This window comes from Anas acuta, chromosome 4 (genome assembly GCF_963932015.1).
Source record: "Anas acuta chromosome 4, bAnaAcu1.1, whole genome shotgun sequence".
NCBI classification, from domain to species: domain Eukaryota; kingdom Metazoa; phylum Chordata; class Aves; order Anseriformes; family Anatidae; genus Anas; species Anas acuta.
In genome coordinates, this window is record NC_088982.1 from 75,780,961 (window position 1) to 75,802,628 (window position 21,668).

The following is a 21,668-nucleotide window of genomic DNA, read 5'->3' on the forward strand; positions in this document are numbered from 1 at the left end:
GTGGACCAGCATATAACTGCTTTGGAAGTTATGCCCAGAGTGTTCATTCCACAATTTTGTTTGCTTATTCTGCGATCAGGTTGTAAATGAGCAGCTGATGGGCTCCCCTTAGGTTCTAGGGATACAGCTATTAACTTTTTAGTTTCTTCTCTGATGCATGTGAAAGGAGAGGAGAGGGGTCAGGATAAGGGGCTGAACTGGGTCTTTCTCAAAATACTGAATTAAATTATTGGCATCTCATAGGATAGAAGGAGAAACCTGCTTATCAAGCATATTTAAATTGTGCATTTGGATAGATGCAAAGATAGGTGACTTGTTACTTCACCACAGTACATTTTGTAACCCTGTAATATAATTTGGATATAATTTGGCTAATTTCTTGTAGAGCAACAGAGGGAGCAGGTTTTATTCCCTTCTATTGTTGATTCCTGCCTGCTGCAATTTACATTTACATCTCAGAGGTATTACAAAAAAACACACACACACACAAAAAAAAAAAAAAAAAAGAGTAGTTGACAAACCCAATAAAGCTTCAGTTTGGTTTTTGTGGTGAGATAGTGAAACAAGACAGTCGTTCCATTGTGAAGAAGAAAGTTTGCCCAAAGAAGCTAATAATTTGATCAAGCTTAATTTGTGGAAATGCTCCATGTACATTACTTTTTAGAATAGAACATTTGACAAGGCTTGAAAACCACACCTATTTGGAATTGTTCTGTAATTTATTGGCAGGACGTCTTGTAGAAACTAGTTGACACATTGTCAAGTTTCCATATTGGCAGCACCTTATTACCTGACATATATTATTACTTGGTTGTTTTATCTTTCTTCTACCCTATATTATATCTGATGAGTAAATGCTTATCAATTATATGGCAGTGGGTGGAGTTAGGGCGGAATAAAAGCTAAAAATTATGCTATCATTGAGAGCATCTCTGGTGGCAGGTTTAGAGGGCAGCTGCTCTCTCCTAGGGATAGCTTTGGCTTTTAGAATGTGTAATTTTTATTTGCCTCTGACTTTTGAAGCTCGCTGGATTCTCCACTGCAGATGAACAAATATTCTCAGAAAGCCAGCAGGTTGGCATTTTGAAGGAGCAAGCATGGAAGAAAACAGACAGGCCCTTACAGAGGGCAAAATTTTGTTAGTCTGGCTGATTTTGTTTGTGGTGTTAGTTCTGTTGCCTTCCATGTTTAGAGTGTCATTGGGGATTTCTCACATCTATGTGAAAATTTTAATAAAAACATTAGAGGTAAGTTGAGAATTGTGTTAAAAAGTTACATCTTTACTACAGGACATATTTAATAATAATAAAAAAAATCTGTTTATTTGATACAGATGCCATAAAACTCATGAAGGAGGTTTCCATTTACGTTGAGATGTTTACATAAGTGTTTTGTTTTGTTTTTTTTTGTGTTTTGTTTTGTTTTGTTTTTTTCCTGCTCTTAAGTTACACAAATGTTGTCTTTAATGATATCTAGTTAAATGCTGTGTTATAGTCTAGAATCAGTTTGAGGTTTTCTTATGTTAGAGATTCCATGTTATATTGCTTCTAATTCAGTCTGGTTAGAATACCTCATGCTATACTTCAGGAAAGTAAAGTATCAATAAAATGATGCTTTAGTTTACGAGAGTTTTTAAGTAACACAAAAATGTATTGCAGATGTAAGCTTAATGGTTTTGTTTTGGTAGTTACAGTTATATACCATGAATGAGTATTCTTCTAGGTAAAAATACAGACTGTGTTTGTTTTTCTTCCATTTATAAATTTGTGTGATGGAGCAGTCACGAATTCTGCTGTACAAAACTTGAGGAACACATGCCACCTTCCGAAAGTGCAATTTTTCTAGAGATGAACAGGTCATGGCTAAGATCCTCATTCTGCTGATAACAGTGAAAGCTTTTGGGGCATGTTGATAAGCCAGGATTGCATGTCATTTTTCAAGTCTGACTTTTTATGCCCATCAGTGGCCAAGAAGTAGGTGCTGTCAATTTATCTTTTTAAACACTAAAGCATTTCAGCTTTCCAATATATAACCTTTGTCTTTTCTGATAGAAAACTGTTTTTTGTGAGTATACTTCTACATATGGCAGAAAAATTATTGCTATTAGACTGCTGGAGCATCTGTGCAGCAGAATGTGTTCAGGGCAATGTGATATGATTAATATTACATACATCTTATCTTACCATTTTTTTTTTCTGTCTTATTAAAATAGCTTTGTCTCTTTTTTAGTACTGATTAAGAGCTCTATGGCAGGAGCTGGCTTCAGCTGTTTGAATTTAGCATAGCAGACATGATTGTGAACTTTAGATGTTGATACTTGATTCAGATGTTGATATCAATGGGAAATGGCTGGCTGCAGGGGGTGTATGTAATATAGTCTATTGTGCTTTTTTTTTTTTTTTATCAGCCGTTGCTATGCTGATTTTAACTCTTATTAGTACCCTGAAAAAAAGGCTTGTGTCACTTGTATGTAGAATTGAATTCACCAGGCACAAACCTGAGGAGCTCATTGGACAGCTCTGCTGCTGCAGTTGGCAGATACTGAAATAATTTGTGCTGGTTTTTTTTGTTTGTTTGCTTTGTTTCCTTCCCCTACCCCGTGCTTTTACCAGTTACAAAGGAAATTTGCCACATCGTGGCAGGCATTCATTGTAGGAAGACTTCTCTTTGGAAAGGGCATTAAATGTTTTTGTCATAATCCGTAGTTTTTCTAACAGGTTGCAAGCATGATAGTCTTGCTTAAACAATGCTGAGGATTGATTTATCAAAGAGAGAGAAAGAGAGAAAAAAAAAAGTAATTAATCACTCTGCAGTCAAATACATCCTCTTATGTATAGTTCCCAATTCTGCAACAGCTGATAACAGGCAGAGTACAACTCAGTGTGCTGCGGTTCAGGCTGGTTCCTTGTAGGCATTTTTTGGTTTTGTTCTTTGCTTGAAAGTTGTTTCCCTGCTGTCCTGAAGGCAAAGAAGGGAAATTTCCTGTGCTTTTATATTCTGATTCATTTTAGCTGTTTTTTGCTGAGGAATTGTGCAAAGAGCTTCTCATGCTACCAGAGTAGCTGAGATATATCTTGGTGGGAAGTAGGGGAGAGAACAGAGGGAAGGTTAGGTTCCTTCTGCTCGTACTGCGGCTCACGCTGCTCTGGGATGTGCTGGGTTCAAGCCTGTGCGTGTAGGCGCTGGGCCTCTTCTGGAAGTCCTGGGGCTCCTTCCAGAGAGCTTGACTGATAGCCTTGTGAAATGTCAGCCTGTGTCTAGCCATGCCATTACCTGCTTGCCTGAGATCTTACTCAGAGAGTGATGCACAAAAACTATCCTCAGGAATTGTTGCTAGCCCTAGTGGTGAAGTATGATGCCTTGCTGAATAGCTGCTCCAAAAGTCCTTAGCCCAGGCACCTAGGAATGTATCGGCACAGTAATGACTGTATCCCAGGAATATCAGGGCTCTAGGGAGTACCTAACAACTGATTAGTAGTTTACCAAGGAATCCAAACTTGGACACTGTGACTGGATTCTCCACTGTCATGCATTTGATTCAGTCTGTTATATAGTGTAGTGAAGTGAACGGAAAACTTCTCATCTGAGAACACTGTATTTGCTTCGTATAGATATAAATAACTACACAAGCTGGGAGACAGAAGGAAAACATGATTTGTTTTCCTCCAGGTTTTGGCAGTTTGAGAAAAGTAGAAGAGCAGACAAGGAAACCGAGGATTTGAATATCAAATAATATTTCTTCCAAAGTTGCATTTTCAAAGACAAGATATCTGTAGCCCTTAGTGAATTTGCTGAGAGCTCAAGTTTGCAGATCTGTTTGTAAGCTATGGGTAATGTTGACATATGATGAGGTACCTCTTTTTCCTTTTCCAACTTCACTGAAGTGCTTTAGAAATGAAAACAATGACTGAAACAGAAGAGCATGCTAGAATCTATGTATTTTGTATCTTTGCTCTGTATTCTGTCTGGAGAGACTTGAATTTTTACCCTTTGCTTCTTCTCCAGCAAGGAATCTAGATATTTGTTTCTTTGAAACAAAACAAACCTTTTTCCAAAACAAGACCTGATTTTATTTTCTTTCTGCTTTCCCAAGCATATTGATAGTATAACAGAAAAAGAACTCCAGAACAGTAATATTTCAGTTGTTTAACTGGTAGCCCATAATCGCTGCTATTACCATTCATTTGTCTTTAAGATATTTCTGAAAACATTAAAAATGGATTTGAAATGGTTAGTGTTATCCTTTCCAATAGGGTCATTCTCTACCATAGGCACATAAGCTTTTCTTTGTGAAATAACACATTTTTTCCAAACTTCATATTTACTTGTCTGTAATGATGATTGCAGCAAAGCTATGCTGAAAATGTAGTTCAGGTTCTTTACTGCTGCAGCTGCAAAAAATCTATTTGTTAGAATGAAATAAACACACTGAGATCCCAGTCGTGTGGAAAGTGCAATAGCATGTTAGACAGCTGTAGCTCCATTTCCCTAGGATCTTCTGGAGTGTTTTTGAGACCTGAGGTTCTGTATGAAACAGGAGAATTGCAGTTCTTTGAGAAGCAGTCATTTGTAGGAAAGGCATTATACAGCTCATATGGTGGATACTTCTTTGAGCAGCTACGCAGAGTATTACTTGAGTATTGGGCTCACCCATGCTTTGAGGATGCTAATACAGTGTAAACTCCAACTGGAGCACAAGCAGATATTGCCAACCCTTAGGTTAATAGAAGAACCTCCCTTCTGTGCTTTCAAATTCATGTTTATCCCAGGCTAGCCACTGCATCACATAACAAAGAAATGATAGTTTTGTTTTTACTCCAGACAACTGCTTGAGCCTTTTCTCAACCTATTTCATTGGCCTTTTGAAGGGCAGCCAGAAGAGTTGTGAGTGCTTTTCCACACCTGAACGTGGAGAATCCCTGTCTGCACATCTTCATCAGCCCTGCCATGTAGCGCACAGATCACCCGATCATCTGGGTTCTTGTTCTCAGCTAGAACATGAACACATGTACAGTGAAAGGAGACTAGACTGGGAAGCTAGATGAAAAAATCTTAAGTGCTTGATCACAGCTGGTGATTTTATCTGGCACTGGAAACTCACTGACTTTCTCTTGGGAATCATATCAGAATGTGGAGTAATCACCCCAAGTTAAACACTGTGCCTTTGTCACCCATGAGAACACAGCTAAGAAGAGAACTGAAAGACCCTGTGTGGTGAGTTATTAGAAAAAGCTTTTGAGAGGACACAGGAGAAGAGGTAGTAAAACATGGGAATGGAAAGAAAAAGAGGCAGAAATGAATTATTACGCAATACAGAAAAAGTGAGTACAGAACAACACACCAAGCTGTACTTAAAAAGAAAAAAAGAGAGAGGAAAAAAAAAAAAGAAGAAATGAAAACTTTAAAAATTATCATTCCATATTGTGTAACTTACGATGTTATGTACCATGAAGGGAGTAATTAATATAATGTACTATTATTCATGCCCATTTTGTTCAGAAGGTAATGACAGAGCCTCCCACGGACTGTTGGAGTCTTCAGAATTCCAGCTGGGATCACCTGCAAGGATGTTTGGGCTTCTTGGGTCCTCATCAGCTGAGAAGTGGGAGGAAAGAAAGCCTGCTTCCTGGGTTGTCTTTCAGTCAGCAAACTTAGGAATGAGGTTGCTCCATTCAGCTCTTAAGGTCTGTGTTAGTTGCAACACCCATGGTTTTGTAAGATATTTGAAACAGCCTTTCATTACAGTTTTGCAACAAAGGCCAGCCAGACAGTTCTGTCTCAATACTGTACAAAACAAGGGCAATCAAAAAGCTTTATTTCATATTCAAAAACAAGTGAAGCATACAGATGTCACAAAAAATAATACGGGAACTACACTGCTGGACCAGTCCAAAGTTTGATCTAGAATTTTTGATCTAAGTTTGATCTAGCCTTGCTTTGGCAGGAGACAGCTCCTGTGCTCGATGAAAAGCCTAAGAGCTGGGTGAGTGTACAGCTGTATTGCCAGGATCACTCTCCCTACTGCTCGTTGCTTCAGCCTCTTGTTCTGATTCATGAGTTAGTAGAGGTGACTAACTGTGTTTTATGTCCCATGATGGTTTTAGTCCGTGTCTTCCTGTAAATTGAACCCTTACTTACTGCTCCTTGAACCCTTTTCAGTAGATCTCTGGCAATATGTTCTGGGCAATGAACTCCACAGCTTTGCTGTGTGTTTTGTGGAAATGTACTACATTGTTGCTGTTCATATCCCCTGCCCTGTACTTTCATATGATACTCCTCCATTCTTGTAGTAGAGGAAAAATGTGTTACTGCATCTTAAGTGCCAGCTCTGCACTGATCTAGGTTTTGTAGACCTGTTGTATGCTATCTCAGACAGCTGCTTTCCAAGCATTCCTCTACTGGAAAGCTCTTCCTTGTCTACCTTGTCCTCTCCCTTTGTGGCCTTAGTTGCCTGCTTAATTTCAGAGTGCCACTTTTATCCCGCTGTCTCTGCTGTGAGGTACTAGGTAATAGTAGTAGGATTTTTTACTTTTCTAGCCGATGTTTCCAATTTTTGTTCATTTTTTACTTATCTTGTTCATTTGACTTTGTTAATATGATTTTGTGAGTCACTTTGGTCAGTGATTATCACCCCTCTTCTACTTGGGAATCAAAAGGCAGATGCCCTGAGGTATTCAGAATCCCTTAAGACAGTACGAGCAAGCTGATTTCTGGAAATGCTTACCAACTGACAGGTGCCTGTTCATGTAGGAGCATTGTGGGCAAGGTGAGGAAAACAAAAGACAGAAAGTGAGGCAAGGGGCTTTATTTGCAAAGCTTAGGTGACTTATTTTTATTTTGTCTCTCATGCCTTAGAGCTATCCTTCAGGATATCAGGTAGGGGGTGAGGACCAGCAACAGAGTATCGTAGAATCATATCACAGAATGGCTTGGGTTGGAAGGACCTTAAAGACCACCCAGTTCCAGCCTCCTGTCATGGGCAAGGATGTGCCATGCACTAGAGTAGGTTGTCTAGGGCCATGTCCACCTGGTCTTGAACACCTCCAGGGATGGAGCATCCACAGCTTGTCTGGGAAGCCTGTGCCACTGTCTCACACCTTTACAGTGAAGAATTTCCTCCTAACCTCTAATCTAAATCTCCCCTTTTTTAGTTTAAAACCATTCTCCCTTAACAAAAGTTGTTCTTCATCTTTTTTGTAAGCCCCCTTTAAGTATTGAAAAGCTGCAATGAGGTCTCTCCGAAGCTTTCTCTTCTTTAGGCTGACCACCCCCAGCTCTCTCAGCCTTTCTTCACAGGAGAGGTGCTCCAGCCCCTTAATCATCTTTGCAGCCCTCCTCTGGACCCGCTGTATCAGCCCCACATCCTTCCTATGCTGGGGGCCCTAGACCTGGATGCAGTACTCCAGGTGAGGCCTCAGAGGGGCAGATGCAGCCCAGGATGCAGCTAGCCTTCTGGGCTGCAAGTGTGCACTGCTGCCTCATGTCCAGCTTTTTGTCCACCAGAATCCCCCAGTCCTTCTCTGCAGGGCTGCTCTCCATGAGTTCTTCTCCCAGTCTGTACTCATGTCTGGGATTACCCCAAACCAAGTGCTTGTACTTGGACTTGTTGAACCTCATTAGGTTCATGCGGGCCCACTTTTCTTGCTTGCCCAGGTCCCTTTGGATGGCATCCCTTCCTTCTGGGGTATAAACTGAACCACTCAGCTTGGTGTCATCTGCAGACTTGCTGAGGGTGCACTCGATCTCACTGTCTATGTCACTGATAAAGATATTAAACAGTACCAGTTTGAATTTAATGAATGGCTTAAGTTTGCCACATGCCTATCTTCACTTTTATCACAACTTTCTTGTTGCTGTGCACTATCTTCTTTCAAATCTTCTTTCATGTCTCAGTATGTGGGCTGCAGGCTTTTTTGACACCCCCCCAGGTCCCCACTCCTGAGTGACTCACCATGCATTGTGACAGGTTGAGACAGTTAATGTACCAGTTCAGCTTTCCCAGGGATAAACTGGTCTTCTGCTTTCTGGAACAGCTGCTGTGTTTTAAATTTATGCTGTGTTTTAATAAAATGTTCCAGTATAGATAAGCCAAATGTCTTTATTTTATTTTAAATTAAAATAAATGATTTTATTTTATTTATTTTAATTTATTTTAATTTATTTTATCTTCTGTAGTGTTATATCAGATGGATTTTATGCAGTTGCAAATATCACACCACTGTGCCTATTTGGCTTCCTTGCTTTGTTTTTTTTTTTTGGTTTGTTTGTTTGTTTTTAAGATGGCCAGTAACAAATGTCAACTGAAGGAACTACAATATCTTGTTTACACCATCATAAACTATCCTTTTTATTATTATTATTATTTTGTTTAACTTTGATAGCTACAGAAGGAGCTGATAGGGACCATGCAAAACTTAAGGGTAGCAAGAAGGTAGTTGAAGTTAAAAGCATGTGCAAGTTAGTAGTGTGCCAGGTGATGAAAATTTTGTGATCAAGCTGTGTGGTGAGGTAAATGGTTATGCATGCCAGTAAGATGGGAAATAAACTGTTCAGCAAGAGCCTACTGCAAAGTAGAAGGCTGGACTCTTCTGCTGATGGAAGAGTTCATACCAGGTGAGGACATGTGCTGAGTGGATCATTGATGCCTTAAAGATGATCACAGCCTATACACGAGAACCTTAAGTTCTTTGTTTGGTCAAATATATTGAGTTAAATAGAGGAGGATCTAGTACTGATGAAAGCTACTATTTGTATGTCTATATAAGTATTATGAAATCATTATGTGCCAATGTAAAGCTTTAAGAAGTAAGCATATTGGTATATTTGATCTTGCTAATTGAGTTTAGTGCCAGTCTGCACAGGGAGGAGAAATTTGTTTTTTCTCAAAAAGGTAAAGTGAGAGAAGGGTAAAAGCTGATTACCAGAACTAATGCTTCAGAAGTGCTGTGGATAAGAAATGATCCATCTACTGCCTTCTGTTAACACAAATGACACAGATGTCCTCAGGATAAGATAATGTCTTTTATTCTTTAAAATCTTTTTTCAGGTCTTTTATTCCAGAATGTCTCTAATGTCAGTGATATTATTGTGCATTATTATTCAAGCAACTGTGTTGCCTGAAGTTGACTAGGGAAGAGAGAGTTTGGGACTCGTGGACTTCACAGAGTCTCGTAGATAGCTCAGTAATTTGGCTGAAGAAAAAATAAAATTATCAGTCTCTTGAAAATGAGTTTGAACCAAATGATCTTTCACGACAATGGCTACAGGTAATCAGTGTAACAAATGAAAAAGGAGGTGTTCAAGACAGCCTTTGGGCTGAATTTTGAAATACATGAGACCTAGCTTCAATAAAGGAAGCTTAGACAATTCACATAGGGACATTACAGACTACCTGGAAATAACAAAATGAAAACCATCAACATCTACTTTTCTTGTTTTGGGAACAGTGGGCCACCCTGCAGATTGAGAAGGGAGTAAAAATGCAGAAGGCGCTGGCACTTGAAAATTTAATCTCCAATGGTAAGAATGAAGGTGACACAGCACTATTCATCTTGTATAAGGGCAGATGCTTTAATATCTTACCCAGGAAAAAGTGAGCAGGTATATAAATTGCATCTGGTATTAAGAAAAAAAAAAAAGTTGATAAAGTTCAATGAGCAAGTAATTGCTGATTTTGTAAACCAACAAAAGAGACCTTAAGTACATTATAGGCAAGATAGCTATGAATGATTGAGCCTTCTGAATAAAAGGCATTCAAGAGACCAGTGTAAGTAGAGAAAGGTATTGCTGATAAGCTTTTGGGAAGCTGGCCCATGTGTATTTTATACTTTCTGACTCCGTCAGTTCAGTCTGCACAAGATCAGGAGTGAGAATTTTTTGCACGCGATGTTGCTCTTTATGGGTTTTCTCTTGCTTCTTGTACCTCCCAGCATGCAAAAGATCAAGTCTCAAGTAAAACAGCTACACCATCTCATGGATCACAGACAGTTTGCACTCTTCTTTAGGCACAGGGATAGAATTTGAGACAGTAATTTATTTTTTTTTCTCTTCCCTCCTTTTATTTCTTCTTTAGTCACACAGACTATTTGGTTTCTGAACTGGTGACTTTCAGGACTGATGATTTCCTGTGCATTGAAGGTTTGACTGAAGAGTAACTAGAGGAATTTTTGAGATTCCGATCTATTAGTAGCATGCTGATTAAGGCACTTTAAATTAATTTTCAATAATGCATATTTAATGCTCCCCCTTTAAAATCAAAAGCTGAAACCAACCAAAGAAAAAAAAAAAGTACCAAGTATTAGCTGACATGAAACAATGCAATTTAGTAATTTTAACCAGGCAGGTAGGAATCTGATCTCTGACCTCAGCAATCATCACTGAGGCTTTGCTGTGTGGCTGTCCTTTGAGGTGTTAATTTTACAGATATGAAACATGAATTTTTCCTTCTTCTTCTGCAGTGTTTTCATGTCACTCTGTGTATAACTCTGTAAAAAATCTAGATGCTTTCATGTTTCTTGGTAGTGAGGCAACCCTTAAAGGAGAGGGGATGGGGAGGAGATGTCTCTGAGAAAAAATACCAGAGGAAGATGTTTGTTACAGCTGGGAAGATAGTATGGAAAAAGTGAAACTATACACCATCAGCAAGAAAAGTAACAATATTAACACTGTCTGGCTTTGGGTCAAGACAAGAGGAGGGATCTGTAATCTTGGCAGTTGACATTCATTCAACAAATCTATTGACATTTTGAACTGTGTGTACTTCAGTTGTTTGATAAATGACAGTGAAGTAGATGTTGTGCTCAGGCTTTTATTTGCAGCTCACTCTGAACACTTGTCTCCTTTCTTCAACATCTTAGTGGTTCAGTGTGATATGGCATAGGATTAGAGAAGTAACTTGTAAATGCCAGTACATAAGCAAAGCCTACCAATGCAATTATGATGCTCAGAGTGGTAGGAGAGTCAGGTCTAAAAATCATGATCATTTCAGTTTTTTTACTAAGGGGAAGGAACACTCATTTCCTCATGTAGTTGCCTTGTTGTTTTTCTTTCTTTGTTTCTTGCTACAAAGGGATCATCCAGAGAGAGGAAACATCCATGGAAAAGGAGATGGCTGGCCACCACAGGGAATACTTCCACCTTGGGGACGTTATGTACTTTGCCAAGAAGGCATGTGAGGCAGTGGCAGAAGATGAAGTCACACGGCGCTTCTCCTCAGAGGAGCTGCTGTCCTGGAATCTCCTCAGCAGAACCAATGCCAACTTTCACTGTGTCAGCTGGCAACTGACTGTTGTGTGGATCATTGGGATCCTGATTCGGTACTGTCTCCTGATGCCTTTTCGGTGAGCCAGATGTAATTTCCTGGGATTTTTTTTAAAATGCCACTTTTTATGGATGTTGTAACATTATGTACTATTGACTAGTGCAGAAATGAAAATGTAGCAAGACTTTTTTTTCCAGGATGCCATCAAAACCTCCCAGAGGAAAACAAAAAAAGTGCTGAAGATGTATGTTTCTTATGTTCTGTATTTTTTATTAGCATGCAAATGTCTATATTCATCGACTTTACCTGTCTGAATAAGAGAGGAAGATTGTACGCTGAACTCCTGTGATGGGTTCTTTACCACCAGATGGCTTGAGATCAAGGCTTAGTTCTTTTTGGAAGGTTGGCACTGGGCAGTACAAGATCTTGTACTCAGTGGAGGAGTAACTGAATGAAAAGTTGTGCTCATATCCCATTGGCCTTAACTGCTTTCTATTGCTAATTTATTGCTATGTATGGTGGAGAGAAACATCCTATAAAGGAATCACAGAGTTAAAAGGTTTTCTGGTTAAGATTACATTTACCATTTTGCTTCTTATCAATGATTATTTTGTTTTGTAGCATCTGCTTGGCTTTCCTCAGCATCCTCTTGCTGATCTCTGCAAACACAGTAGTAGGACAGTTTCCAAATGGCAGGTAGGTGTTTGCTGAGGGCTCTTTCCATTTCTCCAAGGAGCTGAATTTTAGGGCATTGGAACATAAGTGTACTTGAATTTGGAAGATTAATATGTACAATTGTGGGGTGATTTTAGTCTACTGTTAAGCCATGGAGCATTCTGTGCGAGAAGTACAGCAATGGCATCTGAAAGCAGACATGTAATGTAACCCAGGAAAGTACTGCTGAGAGTCCGTTTAGAACAGTGAATAAAGGGATGTTTTACTTGAGTCAGAACAGGGCGAGTTAATTATCTACCATGAGCAATTCTGCGTAGAGACTCTGATAAAGTTATGTCCTGTCAGTGCAAGCAACTTAAATGGGACTCAATAGCTAAAGGTTTTTATATTTAATTAATGTTAATACATGAATCAATAGAAGTAGCTTTCAGAGAAAATCTATAAAACAAAACCCCATCTATAATCTCATAATGTCTTCTCCTCTGAATCTGGTCCTTTTAGAACAGATCTGAGTAGAAGAATGGACTGACAACTCTTCTGATAACTAGTAATCTCCTATGTGGTGATGTTAGTGCAATAAATCCTCTTAGCGTGGTCTTTGTAATAATGGCAATTGAGAGCAAGTTGGAAAGTTTGCATTATAATGCTCTATGAGTGACTACACAGAACTAGAAATGTACGTACAACTTCCTTTCTTCTAGGGTTAAGTGCTGGCTGAGCAACCAGGTTCAGATGACGTGTGCTGCGTTAGGTATCCGATGTCTGAGTGGTCTTGTTCAGTTCCACAACAGGTGAGTGGTTCAACTCTGCTCTTGCTTGTTAGGCATTTTGTACAGTACTGGATGTCTCCAGTGTCAGAGAAAGATTTTTATTCCATTATTACACTGCTACTTGGATCATAGAGCTTCTGTAGGTCATCTAGGCTCTGTCTGTCTTGATTTCAGTGAAGAAGTCTGTGTGCTCTGCCGTGCTTTCTGTTGTGTATTGGCAGGGTACACAAAGGTGGACTAGTACTCTATTCTTCACTGTAGAAATAGGTGTTTTTCTCTATTTCTTATTAACATGTAATTGCATAGAAAAACATCACTGTAAAATGTTCAGTCGTTCTACTAGCTGATCTGTTTGGAGACTAAGTCTTCACACTCATCTGTAGTAACTTATGGATGGTAATTTAGTAATATTTTTTTTTCTAATATGTTTGCTGAGTTGTTGAGATTTATGCAATGGAGCCTTCTGAAATATTTTTTGTTGGTATTTCAGAGAGGAACCAAAGCCATTCTTTTTTTTTTTTTTTTTTTTTTTGACTTGAAAATTTTAGTGTCCAAGAAGTCTTCGATTCGTTCCTCTGTGAATGTTCATGTATCCATTTAAAATGCCTTTTATGCCTTTTCCAGTGATGTTGCATATTCTTGGATATAAGGAAACTGATTTTGATGAAAACTAGTAAAATTCGAAGGGACTCTCAGAAGTATGGGGGAAGATGACTTAGCTGTTGTAAAGATAGACAGAGGTTTTAACACACCTCAGAGTAATATTAGTATTTTAAATCATCTTGTTCTTCCACTTGCTATGAATGTACAGGTAGGGTATGTGCATGACATTTTATTGTCACTGAGGGTCTCTTTTGTGGATGTACATTCCTTGGATAGATTACCTGATGGGGCTTGCAGTCTGGAGAATAAACATGAAATAAGACTTTCCCTGTTGTTGCAGGGAAAACAGACCACGGAAAGGAGGCATCTGTGTAGCTAACCACACATCTCCAGTAGATGTTCTAATCCTGGCTAGTGATGGATGCTATTCGTTGGTATGAACAAGAGAGCTTGTAAATACCGGTAATGTTGAGATGCTCGTAGATGCAGTGTTGGACAAGAGGATGAGCTTACTGGCAGAGAGAGTGGGATTTTATAGCATTCGAAATCTCCCATTTAGGACTGTGATGTAATAGACACAGGTAGGTGTGTGCACACTTCTGACCAAGAGAATTGGTATCATTTGTGTGCAAGCTCAGAAATTGGTTCATCTTTAGTTAGATTTTTTTCAACAAAATAATCTGTGTGTTTTTGCTAGTGACTTTTATTTTTTGGCTTGCAGGTTGGCCAGGTACATGGAGGGCTTCTGGGACTTATTCAGAAATCTTGCATGCAAACCACTCAGCATGTTTTGTTTGAACGTTCAGAAATGAAAGATCGTCATCTGGTGAGAAAAAAGTAAGGTAGTGAGATGTTTGCTTAACTGTCCTGTCAGGTCTAGTACTTAATTTTGAGGCCCCATCATGAGCTGAGAGTGTTCTGACCTTGCATCTCTTTGTGGCAGGCAGCTGTAGATTGTTGCCTGTGTAAGGTTTTAAACTACTCCATCAACGAAAGTACAGTGTGTAGCGTTCCTCTTCTGAATTTCCAATCGTTTGCCCTGTAACCTCTGGGAATTTTCATGTTGGTACAATCTGTCTTCCTGCCCCAGGCAGGACCCTGCTCATTCAGTTTCAAGGGTGATGATTCTGGATGTCAGGACCAAAATTGCAGTTCTGACAGAACATCTTTCCAGAACATGCCTTGCCCTGATATATTTTTTCATCAGCTCTGAGTATCAGAAAGCTGGTTTTGTCTGGTATGAGTATGGGATAAAGGGATAGTTGCCAACAATATGAAACTTTAACCTTAGGCTTACCTGTTTGCTTGTGGAGATCAACAGGCTATTTGAGGGAGCCAGCGACAGCCCTTTAGCAACTTCCTCCGTCCTCTTCAGTCTTACATATGGAAATTTGAAGAAGGAATTAAGCAAAGAAAAAAAGATCCAGGTACCACCTAGCTCGTAGAAGCTGGAAGAGCATCCTGGAGAAGTGTTCATGTGTGTTTGTTGCCTGTACTGCTCTAAAGGCCTGCAGTGCTGATTTCTGGCAGAGACAGTGTATTGGACTTGAAGGCCATGAGAAGGATAAGACTCAGTATAGCAGTTGTTAACCTTTTAGGTGTTCACAGAGAATCTTCTTAGTCACACAAAATTATCATGACATACGGTGCAATGCAGCTAACATGAAGCAAGTATCTATGGCAGCTAGTCCTTAAAAGGGAGTTGGTCCCCCTATACTGGATTGATGTCTGATTATTTTTTTTGGAAGCTGATGTTTTGTTTATGCGTTTTAACATAGAGTGGACAGGAAATGTATGCTCTTGATTCATAGGAAATGCACATAGATATCTTGAAAACCAGCAGATTAATCTGCATCATTAATCTACTTAGTGAATTATTTTTTTTAACAAAAGTGGTTCTTAAGTGATGCAGAAAATGCAGTAAAACAGTGGCCTTTCTCTTTTCTAGATGTGGAGAAACATTATATATATGTAAATCTGATGCTAGGAACCTGGAAAGAATTAAACATTAATATATTCCATGTGTTTTAGTCAAAAAAAAAAAAAGGGGGGGGGGAATAAAAAGGTTTGATTGTGCTCATTGCTAGAACCTAAGATTTTAACGTGCCATAAGAAGCCATTCTTGGGCTTCCTTTTAATTGGGTCAATATGGTGATACATAAGTAGAGGGTACAGTTTTATAAAAAAACTACATATGTATTTAGCAAGAGAAAAACACTAAGATCAAGGCCTGAAACTAGTATAAATCCTTGCTGAGACCATTGACTGGCAAAGAGTTGTTGGACAAGAGCTTCACCTGTAAGAGATCACAGAATCATCTAGGTTGGAAGAGACCTCCAAGATTACCTAGCCCAACCTTTCACCTAACACTAACAAGTCCTCCACTAAACCATATCACATATCTAAAGGACCTTTCTTTTAAAGACCTCCAGGGATGGTGACTCAACCACCTCCCTGGGCAGCCCATTCCAATGCCTAACAACTCTTTCGGTAAAGAAGTTTTTCCTAATATCCAACCTAAGCCTCCTCTGGCACAACTTTCACCCATTACCCCTCATCCTATCGCTGGGTATGTGGGAGAATAGACCAATCCACAACTCACTACAGCCTCTTTTGAGGTACCTGTAGAGAGCGATAAGGTTGCCCTGAGACTCCTCCAGGCTAAACAAGCCCAGCTCCCTCAGCTGCTCCTCGTAAGACATGTTCTCCAGACCCCTCACCAGCTTTGTTGCCCTTCTCTGGACATAATCCATCACCTCGATGTCCTTCCTGTAATGAGGGGCCCAAAAAGGAACACAGTACTCGAGGTGCGGCCTCACCAGAGCCGAGTACAGGTGGACAATCACCTCCCTAGCCCTGCTGGTCACACTGTTTCTTACGCAAGCCAGGATGCCGTTGGCCTTCTTGGCCACCTGAGCACACTGCTGGCTCATATTCAGCCGACTGTCCACCATCACTCCCAGGTTCTTCTCTGCCAGGCAGCTCTCCAACCACTCATCTTCCAGCCTGTAGCTCTGCTTGGGGTTATTGCGCCCCAGGTGCAGGTCATGGCACTTGGCCTTGTTGAACTTCATGCAGTTGACCTCAGCCCATCGGTGCAGCCTATCCAGATCCTCCTGCAGAGCCTTCCTACCCTGGAGCAGATTGACACACGCACCTAGCTTGGTGTCATCTGTAAACTTACTGAGGGTGCACTCAATGCCCTCATCCAGATCATCGATAAAGATATTAAAAGAACTGGCCCCAGTACTGAGCCCTGGGGGACACCGCTAGTGACCGGCCTCTGACTGGATTTAACTCCATTTACCACGACTCTTTGGGCCTGGCTACCCAGCCAGTTCATAACCCAATGAAGCGTACATCAGTCCAAGCCATGAACAGCCAGTTTCTTCAGAAGAATTCTGTGGGAAATGGTGTCAAAAGCCTTACTGAAGTCAAGGTAGACCACATCCACAGCCTTTCCTTCATCCACTGTGATAGAAGGAGATCAGGTTCATCAAGCAGGACCTGCCTTTCATAAACCCATGCTGACTGGCTCTGATCGCCTGGTTGCCATGCAAGTGCCACATGATAACACTCAAGATAATCTGCTCCATGAGCTTCCTGGGTACTGAAGTCAAACTAACAGGCCTATAGTTTCCTGGGTCCACCCTCTGGCCCTTCTTGTAGATGGGTGTCACATTTGCTAGCCACCAGTCGACTGGGACCTCCCCTGAGAGCCAGGACTGCTGATAAATGAAAGAAAGATGGCAAATGTTTAGATTCTTAACAAAATTCAAATGCAAGTCTTCTATGAAAACGAAGTATACACTAAAATTTTATTTTGTCTTCACAGAATTAGAGAACACATTGAAGATAAGGCCAAATTACCCATTTTAATTTTTCCAGAAGGTAGGAAACAACTGCATAGATTTTTTTGCCCTGCTCACTTTACACTGAATGCAGTTTGTCATATCCAGTCTTTATAACTGAGATGTCTATTTTTAGTGTGTAGAATTAATTAGCTCTTATGAGATATGAGAAGTCAGATTCAAATATTTTACAATAGTTCTATGGCAGTCTATTTGTCATTATGTGTAGCATAATGAAAGAGACAATGGGCTCTGGGATTATGGTACTGAACAAAAGCGTGCTTTCTCTCTATCAACTTAGGTCTCCTTTAGGCAGTGTAGGATTCGTTTGCTGATATCTTCTCTATGTTTCCATTCTGGCTAGGCACCTGCGTAAACAACACATCAGTTATGATGTTTAAGAAGGGAAGTTTTGAGGTGGGAGGGACCATCCATCCAGTAGCAATCAAGGTAACGTATTTGCAATTGCACAAACATGGAAGGACTTTTTGCAGATGGCTCTCAAGTCAGAGAGGCTGTTTGTGTGCAAACCTTAAAAGGGGTTTTGTTTTATGGGAATAAGGCACTTAAGCAAGTCCTGAGACAACTGAATCTTTTCATGATGCAAAATGTCTTGCAGCCCAGTGCAGTATGGAAAACAGCTTGCTGAACATCTTTAGCAACCTGAAAAGTACATTTGGAAATGCTGTGCTGCTTGTGCAGTTCTGTCTGGCCTTTTGTCCTAGGCCTACTGGCTTTTGAGGGATAAAGGCACGATACTAGTAATTGCACTATTCTCTTGATGCTTGCAAGGCTTTCAGAATAGCTTTAGCCCAGTCACTCTACCTCTTCCCCTAACATTCTTTCTGCGCATACGCCTTAAATCTCTTCATACCAGTTAGAAGGCAGAACATGCTTGTTCTTCTTGTCTTCCAGTATGACCCCCGCTTTGGAGACGCATTCTGGAATAGCACAAAGTATTCCATGATGACCTATACTTTTAATGTGATGACCAGCTGGGCTATTGTCTGTAATGTGTGGTACCTGCCACCAATGGTCAAAGAGGTACTTAAGCTTTTGTGTATGTTTTGGAAATGCTCATCATAGGTTTCTGAGAGGAAACCCGCATTGTTTTTCACATTATGTTAGCAAATCATTATTGAAAATCTAATGGAAAAAGGCCAGGTAGTGACACTGTAGTCCTAAAATTAAACCAAGGTTGGGAATCAGAGCACCCATTAGCACAATGAAAGCCATCCTAATACAGATCTGCATTTCCTTCTCTAGGATTCATGGTGTGCTTTTGGAGTAAATTAAGCTTATATCTGTGAAGGCTGTAAGCTTCCTAGAGCATAGTAATTTATCTGTGCAACAGATATCTCAGAGTTCATGTAGCTGGACAACTGAATTACAGTCATCGTTCATACCTGATGGCTGCAAAAAAAAAAGCTTATCTTTGTGCAGCTAACACTACAAAGCTTGCAAAACTTTAAAAGAAGGATTTGCACCCTCTCTCTAGCTTGCTTCTTCTTTACAGTCATTTCTGTTCCCTGTTTGTTTTTTTTTGTGTTTTTTTTTTTTCATAATGAGATCCTGTGGGACACCTGAAACAGCAGAGCAAGCCATATAACAGGGGTATATCAGCTCTGGGCACCAACCTGAAGCTGACGGCTAAGACCTTTGCTGCAGCAGTGTGCATTCTGCTACTGCCTACCCCACCCCTTGCCCTGCCCTCATCCTGGCAGGGAGGCTGCTGTAATGCATCTTCAGAGTCCTCTGCAGTTCAGGCAAACAGACCCTTGCAGAAACATGATAATACACTGGCACTAAATGCACCCGGCCCCAGCTCTATTGAAGGCACCCCGTCTCCTCTGAGGTGATTTTGTCAATGTGTTAGCAGCTTCTTGGGTTTAGACCGATGTTGTGGTCCTGGGTGCAGATACATCCCCTGCTCTGGCCAGACCTGTGACCTCACTCTGTGTGTTACTTTGGATTGCCACGGAAACCACAGAGCCTCACACTTGGTTCTTCTTGGCACTGAACATGACAGACTCAGTGTGCCGACTTGCCAGGTGGCATTCCTCAGGATCAGCTGGAATATTACTGCAGCACCTGTTTGTCTTGTGGCATAAACAAAAGTGTCAGCTCTCTGACAAAAGGTGCCTACTTAAGTGAGAAAGTTGCACAGCAAATCATTGATGTCTTTTTTAGGAAGAAGAAGACGCCATTCACTTCGCCAACAGAGTCAAGGCTGTCATCGCTGCTCGAGGAGGAATGTCTATACTTCCTTGGTATGAGGAAACTTTGAACACCTTTGAAGTGGAGTTAAAAACATATCTAGGTGTTTTTTAATCTAAAACTTAAACCTTTCAAAATTTCTTCCTTTTTTTTTTTTTTTTTCTTTGACTGTAGTCCATTACTAAGTCTCAGTCTAAGATAATAGTACCTTATTCTGTTAACAGCTCTACTAGAATAAGTGGATTTAGTATAGAAAGAGAAACAGAGCTGACAGGTGGGTCCAGCCAGCAGGCATAATTTGGTGAAAATAAATATTTTGCCCGTTATGCCCTGGATTAAAGGAAGGCTGTTGTTGTATTGTGTGATAGATTTTGGCAGTACTGATCATTTGTGTTGCATTGCAAAAGCCAGCATTTAGAGTAAAAGTTGCTGTGACTATGCCATATAAATATTATAACATTTTTCTGCCTCTGAAGTGAACTCAGGACAATTTCTTATCTGTATCTTTCAGGGATGGAGGACTGAAAAGAAAAAAGGTCAAAGAGTCTTTCAAGGAAGAGCAACAGAAAAAATATTGCCAGATAGTAACAGAAAATGGATCTGTGGGAAATGGAAGTGTTTATTAAATGGTATTTATTTTATCTCATTTTTTTTTGACAAGACTTAACTACACAGAAAATGGGCTTTTTTTTTTTCTTTTTTTTTTTTTTTTAAATATTAAAACCCACATCCTTTCCTGCTGTCCCTATAAGTTATTTTGCATATAATGCAGCAGGGAAGCCATGAAGAGAGAGTATTTTTTTTTTTTAAACAAAGACGTCAATTTAAAAATAGGAACATTTATGACATACTTGAGAAATTCTGTGCAATGATGAGTGAGAAGAATTGGTAATAAAATTACTTAGGTTAATTAAAATGCCATTTTAAGAAATCTTTGAGTTACCCTGAAGACTTACCTGTTAATTTCTTAACTTTTAATAAAACATATCTGTCTTCCCAGACTGTATGGGTGAGCTGTTTTAACTGTTTTCCTGTGAGCTGTATACACTGTGTTGCTGTAGAGATACACCTTTTATATGAGGAGGCACAGAGAAATTCAAGAAAACATTTTGAGAATTGCAAGTTGGAGGTGAAGAGTTGGATGTCTGAGGGAAAGAGGCAGTTGCTGACCTTACTCTCGATGTCCCAAGACAAGGCATTGCCAGGCAGGAAGATTTCCAGGGTCCCACTGATCAGCAGCAGAACAGCAGCAATTAGCAACATGTCCCAGTGTCGTGGTTCCGCTCGAGTGGGCAGCCGAGCTCCACCACAGCCGCTCTCTCACTCCCCCTCCTCAAAGAGGAATGGGGAGAAAATACGTGAAAGGGGCTCAAGGACTGAGATAAGGACGAGAAAATCACGCAATAATTAGTGTAACGGGCAAACCAGACTCAGCATAAGAAGACAGATAGTAAGATTTATTGCTCATTACTAACAAGCTAGAGAAGTGAGAAACAAAGGAAAGAAACCAAAAGCACCTTCCCCCCCATCCACCCTCTTCCACCTCCTCCCCCCGAGCGGCGCAGGGGAACGGGGGAATGGGGGTTATGGTCAGTCTACAGCACTTCTTCTCTGCCGCTCCTTCTCGGTCACTCTCGTCCCCTGTGCTGTGGGGTCCCACCCACGGGATGCAGTCCTTGACGAACTGATCCTGCGTGGGCTTCCCACAGGCAGCAGCTCTTCCAGAGCTGCTCCAGATATGGGTCCGTACCACGGGGTCCATCCCTCAGGAGAAAACTGCTCCAACCTGGCTCCCCTACGGGCAGCAGCTCCTGCCAGATCACCTGCTCCTGCGTGGTCTCCTCTCCACGGGCTACAGGTCCGGCCCGGAATCTGCTCCGGCAGGGGTCTTCCACAGGCGGCAGCCTCCGTCGGTGCAGGGCCACCTGCTCCACCGTGGTCTCCTCCACGGGCTGCAGCGTGAAACCCTGCTCCACCGTGGTACTCCATGGGCTGCAGGGGGACATCCTGCTTCACCATGGTCCTCACCACAGGCCGCAGGGGACTTCTGCTCCGGCGCCTGGAGCACCTCTCCCCCTCCTTCTACACTGACCTTGGCACCTGCAAGGCTGTTTCTCACTCCCTTGACTCTCCCGGCTGCTGTGTGGCGCAGCGTTTTTTTCCCTGTCTTAAATATGCTCTCACAGAGGCGCAAAACAACATCGCTTATTGGCTCAGATCTGGAAAACAACGGGGCCCTTCCCAAACATGGGGCGGCTTCTAGATCTTTCTCACAGAAACCACCCCTATGGC

The 21,668-nt window shown here is 40.9% G+C and overlaps 1 protein-coding gene across 2 annotated transcripts; it reads left to right on the forward strand.

The window, feature by feature from the left end:
• The first annotated feature begins 519 nt into the window (after positions 1-519).
• LOC137856561 (glycerol-3-phosphate acyltransferase 3-like) lies at positions 520-20,650 on the forward strand. Of its 2 annotated transcripts, XM_068682154.1 has the most exons (13): positions 520-1,074; positions 1,193-1,247; positions 9,447-9,519; positions 11,069-11,339; positions 11,882-11,956; positions 12,637-12,726; positions 13,649-13,742; positions 14,030-14,145; positions 17,144-17,199; positions 17,524-17,609; positions 18,075-18,203; positions 19,350-19,429; positions 19,888-20,650. In XM_068682154.1, exons 1-13 carry the CDS (start codon positions 1,046-1,048, stop codon positions 20,000-20,002), a joined length of 1,269 nt encoding a protein of 422 aa, XP_068538255.1. In that variant the 5' UTR covers positions 520-1,045; the 3' UTR covers positions 20,003-20,650. The 2 variants fall into 2 exon arrangements, with proteins under 2 accessions (XP_068538255.1, XP_068538254.1); XM_068682153.1 differs by having other exon boundaries at positions 520-1,247.
• Positions 20,651-21,668: the final 1,018 nt, after the last annotated feature.